General features: G+C 36.8%; 1 protein-coding gene across 1 annotated transcript in view; it reads right to left on the bottom strand.

Annotated features, from left to right (window-relative positions):
- The window catches only part of HSD17B4 (hydroxysteroid 17-beta dehydrogenase 4), a 63,225-nt gene that overhangs the window by 30,518 nt on the left and 18,148 nt on the right, over positions 1-14,559 (bottom strand). Inside the window, exons 12-17 of the mRNA XM_082074808.1 lie at positions 6,445-6,551; positions 5,527-5,760; positions 5,242-5,293; positions 4,531-4,602; positions 3,139-3,242; positions 30-95 (exon numbers count right to left, since the gene is read on the bottom strand). Of these exons, the coding sequence (XP_081930934.1) occupies positions 30-95; positions 3,139-3,242; positions 4,531-4,602; positions 5,242-5,293; positions 5,527-5,760; positions 6,445-6,551 (635 nt within the window). The remainder of the gene's footprint in view (positions 1-29; positions 96-3,138; positions 3,243-4,530; positions 4,603-5,241; positions 5,294-5,526; positions 5,761-6,444; positions 6,552-14,559) is intronic.

Genomic DNA, 14,559 nt, shown 5'->3' with positions numbered 1-14,559 from the left:
TCCCACACTGAAAGCATGCAAAACTTTACCTGATCAGCTGTTGTGACATCAGAAACTACAGCATCAGGGAATCTTCTGGGTGGATTCACTGTTACCTAAAGCAAAAGTAGTAGTATAAATATTTCACCGCAAAAATATTTTATCCATGACCATGCCAGAATATGTCAGGAATGTATAAAAAGAAACAGCATTTACAAAGCTGCTAGGGCTTCTCCTACTCCTTCTACCTTTACAGACAAATAGAAAAAAATATTTGGGCCAGAAAAAGCCTCTTATCAAGGTTTACTTTACAAAGACATCGATCCTAAAGCATCAGATCTGGCTAACAGTTACAATTTATAGCTCATCAGTTTGATTATATTTCTTCCAAACTATCGGAAAAAGCTCAATCAAGAATCATTCACTCAGAGAAACATTGTCTGATAGAGCATTAGTGTTTTGGAACACAAAAATGAAGCTTTAAAAATAATACTCTAAAACGTGCAACGGATTACAAAATTATTTACTACCTCACTTATGGACTACATCACTTTTTCCCTTGGAAGAGCTTTCAGCTCTTTTTATTTGTGTTCAACTTTTTTCTTTAGTTTTTGCAATTACATGCTGCATATTAAGCCCCACATTGTTGTAGAACAATCTGTTCCTTGTGCAATCTACAGCTTCACTGTTCAGTTTTGAAGACATAAACTTTACCAACAGATGGAGAGAGAACATCCTAGATGATGATAAACAGAAAGATCACGATAACCAATTCAAAACTATTGAAGTAGCTGAAATATTTTTCCTCTCTCCTTATTCAGTTTTCAAAACAGACAAATAAAAAATCCCCAAAGTAGTGCAAGCTCTAAAATGAAAGAAAGCAACTTGACTCTTTGCTGTAATAATTCTACTTAGTTTATGTAAGATCTTTACCAAAAAAAAAGAGAAATCAAAAGAAATTAAGTGTTATGTAGTTTCACATCTACTAACAGCAAAGGCTCTTTCTCGTTTATTAACAGCATAGCAAAGCCACTTCTTGGATGGAAGGCTTCATAACATCACTCCTGTTCTTGTCACTTTAGAGAACCACAATGGACCTAAAGATTAATCAGCTTGATAACAAGAACACATGCTCTCAAAACAAGAATGGCTTTTCAATCCATTTCCAGTTGGTTTAAAGAAACTCAACCTGACCTCATGAGCCATTAAGATGTTAAAACTAAGCAATGTATGAATAAGTAAGAAAACCCCTTTTCCACTAGGGCAAGAAAACCCCAACTCAAGAGGAGAGATGTGACTTGCACAACCTATAGTTCATCATAGACCCCAACTTGGAAATTTGTTCTCCTTAGCTTGCAGATACCATAAATGTGTAAAATGACAAAAAGACACATTATAAAATATGTCTCATCAACTTGGGTTTCTTTTTGGCACTCAGGGACATGAAAGCCTTTTTAATCAGGAAGGTTTGCAAAGACAAAACAAGAAAATATATCATTTGAAACTGGGCTACTGAATGCAGAGGCCTCTGTTAAATTTGCTATCACTGTGCTGTCATAACTAGACTACATTTTGTTTTCTTCTACCACAAGAAGGACTGCTGCCCGAAACAGCAAATTTTATAATAATAGTTTAACGTGTAAAGTCATTTATATAACATTCTCATATTTCACAAGAGAGAGTGAAGAAGTTGCAGTTGCCTGAAGTGCAATGTTTAACTAAAAAGTACCAAGGCACCACACTGGACTCACTGATGCCACCGCTATAGATAAGCAATATTTCCTTTGAACCACTATTTTCTTTACAGGCACTATTATAAAATTTGATAAGAGAAGAATTAAGGGTTCCATTGAAGACTTTTACACACTACCTGCAATAATATTCTGTGAATTTGTTATACTACACAGAGGTTTTTCTCATTTCTCAATCAAGTAGCAGGCATTTCAATATTTGATTTATAAAGTTACATGTGGGAAAACCTGTATATAACTCATATTGATTTACGTAAAAAACCTTGTAACTTTATATCAAAAAATCCCAAAGAATATTACCTATAGTATTACAGATGTAAAAAAACTAGGTATTTCATTATAAATTTTTAAAAATACAGAGCTTAAAATGGCCTCTATTTAACTGACTTTTAATTACTGTAGTGCCTTAAGGTTCTAGTTCACAGTAACAACATTTGGTTATAGCTGGCATTACCCTTAAACATCGTATTGAGGGAGAAAATAATTATGCATCAGGCACCTGAATAGCTGCCTCATGCACGTGACACTGTCATTTGCTAACTCTCTCGCAAAATGCAGGAGTTCCATGACAGCAGAAGTGAGAAACTAAAATGCTGCTTCTCTCCTTTCCTCTCCTCTTTATGCTTTCCAAACCTCTTTCACTTAAACACATAGATTTATGAAGAGCTACACCTAGAGATCTCTTCTAGAAACTGCAAGTTCAAACCTAACACCACACATTTGAGTACTTTTCAGCTTCTTAGTAAGCTAGTCTTTTTACTAGAGCAAGAACTTGTAATTTTAACGTATCACCATACCTATTAGGACAAATCTAACACATGAAAACCAAGCTACTAAAACTAAACATAAGCATTCTCTGCATACATAAACACAGAATTATCACTAGGTTTCAATTTATTTTTAAGTATAAATAGCAGCCCTCAACTCCTTTAAGGACAAGCAAAAAAAAAAATCTGAGGTAGAGCACCAGAACACACTGTAATGCCACACTGATGACACACAGATCACATATTCCCAACTGGAGCTGTAAGCACTGAGGCAGAAATTGAAATGTTATCACGACAGCAGAGCTGAGACAGGTTTAAACTGGGACTCTGAGTCTAGCTGACACAATCAACAGCTCAGTAGCAGGGCCCTAGACCAAGTATTCAACATCTCAACTTCTTTGTCACCCTCCTTGCTGCCAATGCTAAAATAACAGCAGCCAAAAAAGTCTCCTCTTAAAGCTACCTATGAGAGACGTAAAGCTCTCCAAATCTGCTTGAGAAAACAAACACTTAAAATTAAAAGCCACTTCTTGTTCTGAGCTAAGAGGTCTCTACAATTTTTCAGATCAAAAGTAGATTGAGAAAATGACAGAAGTTTTTGTGTGGGTTTTTTTTTTTAATATGAATATACATGAATTTACCTTGGCCTTTTCTGATGTTCGTTTTCCACCAAATCCTCCAGCTCCAACAAAAAACAAAGAGAACTGATTATAACACACTAGGTCCTCTCCACAATAGGTATTCACTGAAAGACAACAAAAAAGAAAGGTCATATATTGTCATCTATCTCCTTTACATATATCTACTATGTTATAAGAGAAAAGCTCAGCTTCAAACATGACAAAGCTCATTTTAACAACTGGTCACACTTCCATGTTTCATTACTGCAAGTCACTTCCTGACTAGAGAGGACTAATGATCTGATTCAAATAATAGTATCATGAATTTTGTCTATATGAAAGCATTAAAATTTTAAAAAATGAGCCATCAAAATTCTGATTACATTCACGGTGCTAAAAATGTTTGAAAAGAGTCCTGAGGTTAAGGTCACCTGTTCCTTTTTTTGAAGAAATTAAACTTCTTACACTGAATCAAGATTCAGCTTCCTATTTCCAGTTCATGCTTATTCCACTCCCTTAAGCCCCAGACTAAAATTTACAGTATTGTTAATTATGTTCATTTCCAGTTCTGGAAGAAATTTCAAAGCCACTACAACTATGCTCTCAAAAATAACTTTTGCAAATTACAGAAACAGACAAGCTTAATGTTAGCCCAGAATGGAAGCAAAACACAGCTAGGAGAAACAAAGGGACAGTAGAGATCTTTTCACAATTTTATCTGTACATCAGAAGAGTAAAAACTCAAGAGTGTTTAGAGACTGGCTGCCTATAACCTCCTCTTGCAGCCTTATTTCCCAAGGGACCTTGGTATAACCACACCTAAAGATATCAAAATTGTGAAAATCACAATATATTGCCTTTAAAAGACATTCCCTGTAACTTGGATACAAGATGAAGGAAATGGTGTTTTGTTTTGTTTAGAAAAGAATAACATAAACATCAAAAAAAGAAAGCAGGACATGGTCTTAAAGATGGCTGCTTTGCAGATGAGTCTACACAACAGACACATGACTAATTTTTGCAAAAGCACCCCACAAAACACACAAGTGCACACACACCCTCTTGCTGAATGGTGGCAGAATCTAAAACAGCTGCCTTCAGATAGGACTAAGTATTATTATTAAAGAACCTTTTTCAGTTTGCATAGTGTACTATTCCTCCTACATAGGAAAAAAAACAAACCCTCTCTGAAATCCTCCTCCAAAGAGAGCGCTCTTATTTCAGTACATTAGCTGCCCAAGAACACTTACATGTATTACACATCTATTGCTACAGAGCTCATTTCTCAGCTCTCATTGAGATTTATTAAGCTAATAGTCTTTACTGTGGAAAGGCTGGCAGTTATTGGTACAGCCAGTTACAAACTGAACTGTCATTTCACTGCATCCCCTCCAAAATTATGAAACTTCTTACCATCTATAAGCAAGACTGCTCCTGATCCTTTGTCAAGAATATCAGCAATGGTTGAAACTGAAGTTAATTCCCCTGTGAAAAAAAGAAGAACATACACACGTTGTAAGGTTTTGCTTCAGGAAAGAAGTCAATAGACCACTCTTCACATTTCCTTACTAACAATAATGATAATGGTCGTAATAATCATAGTAACAGTCACAGTAATCACAATCATCACTATTATAACAGTGTCTAGGAATCCTTGCAAATCTGGATATGCAGATGTAAAGAATTTTTCTTTATTAATAGAATCTTAGTATACATAATTTAAATCTTACCCTCTTACAGGCACACAGACGCAACCAATGTTGAAGAATTTTTAGGTGAACATCCCAAAATTTTTATGATACAGTCTTACAGAATGAATTAAAAGTTCTGCTTGGTAATATCATATTATACTAGTAAAATCTAGTTTGTAGTGTATTTGCTTATTATATCAAAGATTAGGCATGAATTTACTAAGGATACTACAGCAAGGCAACACTTGACACCAAGAACAGTGTTTCAGAAGCCCTTCAATAATGCAACAAGTTGCCTCGCCTCTGCCCCAGCTCTTGTAAAAAGAATATGCAAAAAATCCAGTTGGAAACAGAGCTTCCCTATTTCCATTTATACTATGGATACAGGAATTGGTCATAGTGAAAAGCAAATCAGCAATACAAAAGAACTGACCTGAGGTTGGTAATGGTTTATACAGTTCCAGATATTGCTCACCATGCAGCATCTGTGTGAAGAAAGGCAGCACTATAACAACAATCAATACATGCTATTCCTTTCACAATCACAACTGCAAGGCAATATACAGTTATTTTAGAAACTGTTCAGAACAAACAAATTAATAAAAAAGGATTTTTTTTTCCTTTTCTAGAATAAATGGAATATTACAAATATACTAATTAAAGTCACCTTATAGTTATATAAAGCACAAATAAAATTAGATACTTAAATCTTCCATACCTTTGCGAGATCAATATTTAGTCCTTGAATAGAAGGAACACCATCAAACATCGAAGTCTGAGCAGGAATTACTCCAAAGCTAGGCAAACAGCAGAAATCTTCACTTCCTTCAAAGAGGAATTTTAGGTGATCTGGATCCTTAGTTGACATTCCCACACCAAGAGCATAAAGAATAGGCTCCAAATGAGTATATTTATACACGTTGGTAGCCAATTTCCGGCCAACAATGCTTGTCTGGAAATTAAAAGTCAGTATAAAATAAAACTTCATAATAGTTAATATTGCACTTGCATTTTTTCTATAATTCTCATATCAAACAAAATTCACATTTGAGCATTTTCTTTATAGTCATATGTAAACACAAGGTATGAGTCATAAATATACCATATAATATTACTGAATTTGTTGCAGTATAAGCAACCCTAATGTAATGCATTATACTTTGCTGCAAGCAATTTTTTTTCAAAAATAAGTAATATAACTTCATACAGATCCACTCCCAGCAATGCATAATAATTTTTCTAACAAAAAACATGAATGAAATAACTAGCACTGTAGTAATATTGAAATGAGGAAAAATGACCTACCTATAGAGAAAGAGCCAGAGGAAAATCATATTGCCCAGCAAGACTCATTCTCTGCCCCTTTTCTGAACAATACCCTAAATAAAGAGACTTGCAGAACTTACAAGCACTTGCACTCTGCATTATTCAGTCTATTTAGCCTCAAGTTTTCCCATCGTCAATAAGAAAAATAAAGAGTGGAGTCCGGAGATGTTTCTTATTCTGCTTGCTCACTTCACAGTTTAAAATTCACCTTTCTTTTGACAGACAGCAAGCCAGAGTAGAAGGTGATCAGAAACACAAGTCTCTGCTCAAGGTTTTCACCTGAGTGCGTGTGGTACATAGAGCTACTTACCGTGTCAACAGATGAAGAGGCCACTGATCCAGAGCTTGTTGAATTCATAGAAACGTCCCCTTGAGACTCTATCTGACTTAGAGCATCATTCAATACACTTATGGACTCTAGAAAATGTTATTGAAAAAAATCACATATAAAAAGCCATAAATGAGACAATTCAGTTAGACACACAACAAACGTGCCAGCAAATGAGATATAGCCTGGTACTTCTCAATGCATCTTTAAACAAAATAAATACACACCTGAAAATTAAGCATAGTGCTGCATTTCACAGGCATCTACACAACAATTGATGATAACTGAGCTCTATGCCATCTCCACCAGTTCTGCATCCAGCAGTCAACCATGTCTCCTATATAATTCAAGTGCTTGAAACACAACTGGTGCTATACACCACCAGTTAAGCCAAGAGGAATATGTCAAGAAATACTTTGTTTTATTCCCTGAACCACAGTGTTAAACATAAGATAATGGGCATTCTGTTTCAACTGTCTCAGAAGTAAACATCTGAAAATTAGTATCCCTTTTCTTGTCTTGAAAAATATTTGCAATATAAGTAACAGATCTTATCTCCTGACAGTTACCTTTTTTTCCCAAGTCACATATATACATAAATAGATAAATAAATAAGTCTGAGGCTTGAACAATGACAAGATTACAAGTGAGATGATGAACGGCTGAGATACAGAACTCAGCTATGGCAAAGGCAAACATCAAGAACAGCTTGCTCCTTGAAGCACAACAGGGATAAAAATCAGTATTAAACATTTGTGTGTTATAGAATCAAACAAAAAGTGGTGAGAATCATGCACAGAAAAATAAAAATTGTTTAAATTAGAGGATCACCAAATCTTTATGTAACTACATTTACCTTGGAGCTCCTCCCTTCCACTTCAAGACCACTACGCCCATAGTGACTGGCACTGCTGCTGGGACTAACACTGTGCTGCTCTACTGCACAGCACAAATTAGCTGAATACCCTCCTAGAGAATCTTGATTTCCTAAACTATTTCTTGCTTCCCAGTCTCGCTGCTAGAATCATCATAATATTTTATTTGTGGTCTGAATCTCACCTCTTCTTTATCTTTGGGTACAAGCAATGTCGTAACATGACATGGGGTTATGATATTTACATAATGTGAAAATGCATAAAACAAGAGAGCTGTAATTGATAAGAACCTTTTAAAAGGTAATCCATTTTATTCTTTTTCATTCATGAAATGAATGAAGGAAAAGCAATACTGAGCTGTCGGTAGAAGTAACAGACAGTTTCTACCTTTCTTGCACAAACCATAGAAAGTCTTTCACATTGCTTTGAAATCTTCAAGAAAAAATACAGCTTTGAACTCCAGGTAAACCTGAATGTTTTCTCAACTTTTCATGTCCATAACTGATTTCTGGGCAGGAACGTAACTATCATTCTTAATGGTAAAATCTGAAAAGAAGATTACCAACATGTATTTTACATGCAATTACATCATTTAAAAAAATAGTATAACGGCAACATGTAATTTAATAATGGTGCAGAATACTACAATCTCCTTTTCAAGGAGTCTTTCTTCCAAAATGTATGATATGACTGGACTCTCAAATTGGTGAGCTGGCTACGGTCTGGCTGAACACTAAGAAGATCACAGAATCACAGACTGGTTTGTGTTGGAAGGGACCTTCAAAGATCATCCAGTCCAACACCCCTGCAATGAGTAGGAATATCTTCAACTAGATCAGGTTGCTCAGAGCCCCGTCCAGTCTGACCTTGAATGTCTCCAGGGATGGGGCATCTACCACCTCTCTGGGCAACCTGGGCCAGTGTTTCACCACCCTCATTGTAAAAAATTTCTTCATATATCTAGTCAACCACAACAAGCCCTGCTAAAAAGTCTGTCCCCATCTTTCTTACAAGCTCCCTTTAAGTACTGAAAGGCCACAACAAGGTCTCCCCAGAGCTTTCTCCAGGCTGCACAACCCCAACTCTCTCAGCCTGTCCTCACAGGAGAGGTGTTCCAGCCCCCTGATCATTTTTGTGGCCTCCTCTGGACCTGCTCCAATAGGTCCATGCTCTTCTTATGTTGGGGATCTCAGAGCTGGATGCAGTATTCCAGGTGGGATCTCACCATAGCAGAGAGACAGAATCACCTCCCTCGACCTGCTGGCCATGCTACTTGTGATGCAGCCCAGGATGCAGCTGACTTCCTGGACTGCAAGCTCACATTGCTGGCTCATGTCCAATCTTTCATCCTACCAGTACTCCCACGTCCTTCTCCGCAGGGCTGCTCTCAATCCCTTCATCCCACAGCCTGTATTGATACCAGGGACTGCCCCGATTCAGGTGCAGGACCTTGCACTTGGCTTTATTGAACCTCATGAGGTTCGCATGGACCCACTTCTCAAGCTTGTCCAGGTTCCTCTGGATGGCATCCTGTCCCTCAGGCATGTCGAATGCACCTCTCAGCTTGGTGTCATCTGCAAACTTGCTGAGGCTGCACTCAATGCCACTATGTCATTGATGAAGATATTAAACAGTACTGGTCCCAGTGGACACCAGTTGTCACTTGTCTCCATCTGGACACTGAGCCACTGACCACCACTCTCTGGATGTGACTACCCAGCCAGTTCCTCATCCACCAAACAGTCCACCCATCAAATCCATACCTCTCCAATTTAGAGAGAAGGATGTTGTGGGGGACCATGTCAAAGGCTTTACAGAAGTCCAGATGGATGACATCTGTAGTCCTTCCTATGTCCACTGATACAGTTACTCCATCATAGAAAGTCACTAGGTTGGTCAGGTAGGACTTGGCCTTGGTGGAGCCATACTGGATGTCACAAATAACCTCCCTGTCCTCCATATGCCTTAGCATAGCTTGTAGAAGGATCTGTTCCATGATCTTATCAGGCACAAGGGTGACACTGACAGGTCAGTATTTCCCAGGGTCTTCCTTTCCCCACTTTTTCAAATGTGATGTGTTGCGTTTTAAACTTAAAGTCAAAGGCCTCACCAAAATTGTTTTTTTAAACTTTGGCCTTCTGTTATACTTGTGAACAGCAACAGCACTTGACCTGGATCAAACCAGGATCATTTCATAACAGTTTTATTGATTTTCAAAGCATATGTATGCAGAAAAAGCTGGTTTTAAGGATGGAATGTTCTTTCAAGGACTCCTGAGTTTATTTCTTTACCTCTATGACAGACATCAACCACAAGAGATATTTTTGTGGTTCTGAGTCCTAATATTGAGAGGTATGTGCAGAAAGTGTGTGTAATGCTCTACATTACAAGGTGATTTGCATGCTTTTAATATCAAAACTACTTTTACGATACTACCCTTTTGGAGTGCCTGAAAAGCTTAAGCAAGCTATTAGAATATCGTCACATATGGAGAGCAAAGCTTTTTTCCTTTTTTTTTTTTTAATTTTCTTTTTTGTTTGTTTGTTTTTAATGACAGAGAAAAAAAAATATTAAACTTCTTTTTTTCCCCTGAATTAGTATGTTAGAGAACTTCTTCCAGTTAAGAATCCCAGTGCTGACATATTCTTTTATTTTCCAGAGACTGCTACAGCAGCATGCAACTGAAATGCCTGAATGTATTAATTTATTTCAGTCTTCACTGCTCTTCCGCTGCCTGGCACAAGAAAAGAGACTAGCTAGCTAGCCAAAAAAGAAAGATGAAACATTACAAAATCACTGATAAGTGAGGTTTGGACACTGATAAGGATGCTTTCAACGGTCTTTATTTTGTACTCATTTTAGTACTGAAAGTAAAACAGATGGGGAGGGAAGCACAGAGTGGTACATGAGTTTTCAGTCATGTAAACCCACAAAGATGTCTGAAATTACTGTTTCAGCAGTAGACTTATCTATTTCAACTTGTACTTTTTTAATATATGACTCTACAAGCTGCATAAGGTTCTTCTAAGATCCAAGAAATATTAATAGCTCAAAGAGTATCATTTTGGCAGAAACAAACTCAATAGGAAACCTTTCCATTAATATAATTATTTTTAATATTGGTTTGGGGGTATTTTTTAACTTGTTACGTTGTCAGTGAACTCTAAAACCTTACATGTCCACTACTCCAGTAGAGTCTGCTATTATAGAGCAAATGATTAGATGACAGCAGGGAAAGATTAACCTGAAGAGTAAGGTTGAAAACAGTCATGGCAAAGCTTGTCTCTTTCCGAAAGTATTCCTCTTACTTTCCAATTAGGGAACATATCATGTGAACCATGCTCCTTAACGACAGAGGAAACAGCAGCAGTGTTTAAATCCTTTTTAAACATATATGAAGAAAGCTGAAATTGAAGCTGGAACAGTTTTCTTCTTATGCAAATTTTTTTTTATAAACACACAAAGTATACATGCACACACACCTATGTGCTTTGCATTAATTTGCTCTACACCAGAGAGAAGCTTTTGAGATGTGCCAGAATCATCTAGTGGGAATACAGGAGTTGGTTTCTGTACCTAGACAGCTTCTAAGTGAATTAAAAATGCATGTGACCGTAACAGCAGATTACAGACTTCTAGCATACTAGATTTAGGTGAAGCTGTCTCGCATCATCACAGCCAAGGAAATAGAGACAGATTGCCTCATATGGGTAACAGACAAAATTAATTCTGGGATTAATTCAGGGATGGTTGTTTTCCACCTATCTCTCAACCCAATTTGATTTCTTCCTTTGCATAACAGGAAGAATCAGGTTAGGACTCAAGAGCAGGCAGTGCACTGTGGAGGCAAAGGCTACTGAGAGGGAATGCAAGGAGGCAAGATGCCAACATGCAGTGAAACATGCAACTGTGACCTACTGCACACACACCACACATTCAGAAGCTTCTGTGTCACATTCAGTTTGGACTTTCTGCTTATGCACAGGAGCCCAGGACCTATCAGTATCTCAAAATACAGAATCATGTTACCATGACAAATACGTCAGCTCCTAGATCCAGCTGGAAATGAGAACCTGACCAATTCTTTCCTAGAACTAGTTAAACCAAATCACATTATTATGTAATTGGTACTGCCTAAGGGCATCCAGGGAGCCTGTTACTGTGACTCACTGATGTATGCTGTAAGTTGATTCTGTGTCCTAACCTTAAGGGTCTGATTATGCCCTGATTATCTTCTTGAATGACTTCTAGCTTGTTCTGAAGTGGTATAAAGTAAGCTGAAACTATTATTTCAGTTTAATCATTAGTATGAAAATAACATAATCATGTAAGTTCACAAAAAACTTTAACACATAAATCACTGCAGATTCACTGCTGCCTCAGAGGCAGTGACATTTTCATGTTGCATTAAGTGAATGGTTACCTTTCATGTCTGGTAAAGGGAATGTAGGAGAATATATGCTAGCAAAACTACATCTTCCACTTCTTCGACTTCCTACAGCCTAAATTCTCACATAGCTTCTTAAAAAAAAAACAACCAACCAAACAAGTAATCTGTTCTCTGATTGTTCTTTTGTTTAAAAGATACTTTGTAGTGAATGCACAAGTAACCATATGTTTTGCTAATTAACAGGACTATACCTGAAACTCTGTGGTAGTACAGAGGAACTACCAGAACTTCTCCAAGTACATCAAGGACTAAGCCTGTAAAGCTTAGGGAATAACTGCAGAGAACATTCAAAGACACCTGGGGCATTAAAAGGGAAGTGAAAGGCAGACATATTCAGTTACACCAACCATGTCAGATCACTTTTGGGGTAAGAGGTTGCACAAAATACTGTACTGCACAATCAGCAGCTGCTCGTCTAGAAAGATCCAGGGTGATGACCAAGAAAGATTGCTTTACTGAGCACATTACCATAGTAACTGAGAAACTTCAGTGAGTTACTGAATTAACATCAACTTCCAAATCAAGTGACAATTAGCTATTTCCTATTAATTAAAATTACACAAACCCTATAAAATCATATTCTGGTACACAAAAAAAAAGATGGAAAGAAAAATTCATATCTTTTTACTTAAACTGGATTTAAGAAAAATAATTAAATGTTTTCATTTCTTAAAAGGCCACCACTAAAACATAAGATAAGACAGTACTTCCATTTAGTCCTTAAGAGTTCAGCATCTCAAGTAGAATGACCCTGGCTAAAATACACAATTCTGAACCTGCTCTAGTTAAGCACCAAATGAGTGCTCTGCTAGGCAGGGCTCTAAATGCGTGATTATTCAGACATTAGATGTGGAGCACTGTATTTAGGAGAATTACTTTCTCCTACACTTGCAAAAAAGTGAATTCTAAATAAAATGTAAAACATGAATCCAAGTATTAAGTTACATATAAATGTTACACATGTAAGAAAAATTACAAAAACAAACAAACAAACAACAGATGATGCTTCTGCTTTTCTGTAATCTAGAATGAATAAAGTCAAACTTCTCTTCTCAGTATGTCCAAATTATGAAAAAATATTAATATCTCTGTTTACGGGATTTTCTACTACATTACAAGCAAATACTTTATCTATTTGTTTTTTTTAATAACTATACATAATAGTTAATACATGACTGCTCTTCACAGTATCAAATTACTTACATTAATGAAACCTTTTGCAAGAGGTTTAACTTGCAGATATTAGGTACTGTAGCTTTTCACTTTTAATGCAAGTACTCTGATTAGTTTCCCTTATTTAATAGTTGAATACCTTCAAGCAATAGAGACTCTGACAGTAGGAAAAAGCTTTTAATATAGAACCGAAAATTCTATTCAGCTAATTCCTTCAGAATTTTCCTCAACCCTGCTGCTAATTCTCACATACAAAAAATTAATCTGAGGATTTTCATTCGGCCTGGCAGTACCTATGGCATGATGTCACTGAAAGGACAGTGCTGTATTTTGGCTAAGCTAAGAACAGAACAGAAGTTAAGGTATGCACACTGCATGGAAGACTCATGCTAATGTAGTATTTACGATTTCCTGACTGTAGGAACCTGATATGTCATATTGCAAGCTTACTTCAAAAGTCAAAAATCTTGTCTAATTTTTCTCCTCATAGCATCAAGAGGCAGATGTGGAATACCACTTGTAATGCTGAAGCAACTTCCAAAAGAAATTCCCATCTACAACTTTTTTCTACATTTTTCTGCTAGCAAAGCATAAAAATGACATAATACACGTGACAGGTTGGAGAACAGATCAGAAACTATAAAGTCAGAACTATACTGGTACAACTACAGTTTCTTAGCAGGACAGAGAACATTTTTAGATGCACACACATGTGCAAATGGGACACCTGTAAGCCAAAGATCAGTGAAAATTGTCAGTAAGGTGATACAAAGCTGCGGTATGGCACTTACATTCCTCTAACAATACCTGAGGGAAAGGACATATTGTGTCCTACTCTGGTTTTGGTTTAGGCATCTAAAAACACATCCCCAAGGTTTAAGAAAAATGCCCTAATAGATTTCAGGACCAAGAGCTTAAATATCTACTATGTATCTAAGTATATTTAAAATTCAACTGGCACTATACATAAGAATGCCTCTTTCTCTCCTGCCCCAGACACTTAAATGCTGGCTTTTCCTAACTTGACAAATGTCCAATCTTTAACCTAAATAAAGGCATGCATAATAAGAAAACCAGGAGTGATACTATGCACATATAACTCACATTAACAAACTAAAGGTAACGTATTGAGAAATCTTGGAAAGCAGTCATGAAAATCAGTTTGTATTGTGCATTTATGAACTATGACAGCTATGGATCTAAATGAAGAGAGACATAAGACTACAAAGAGAAAGCTTAGAAGGTGAAAGAGAAGCAAGTATGGCAGCAGGAAAGATCACGGTCATTTTGGTCAAAAAAACAAACCAAAACAAAGTAAACAAAGCACTGAAAGAGACAGTCATCTTGGTCACCAGTCAGTATCACAGTATCACAGTATGTTTGGGATTGGAAGAGACCTCAAAAGATCATCTAGTCCAATCCCCCTGCTGGAGCAGGAAAAGGGGCTTACATTACCAAGGAACACAAGGCATTAAGGAAGAACTTATTTATTGTGTTGTACCAAACAATTTAACTAGAGAGCTTTTTGGTATGGAAACGTCTACCAAAAAACAAGATGCCAGGGCTGAGAAAAAAATACAATCTTTCTGTTACGCTGCC

Source organism: Streptopelia decaocto, assembly GCF_964273445.1.
Source record: "Streptopelia decaocto genome assembly, chromosome: Z".
NCBI classification, from domain to species: Eukaryota; Metazoa; Chordata; class Aves; order Columbiformes; family Columbidae; genus Streptopelia; species Streptopelia decaocto.
This window is presented reverse-complemented; position numbering and strand designations above follow the sequence as displayed.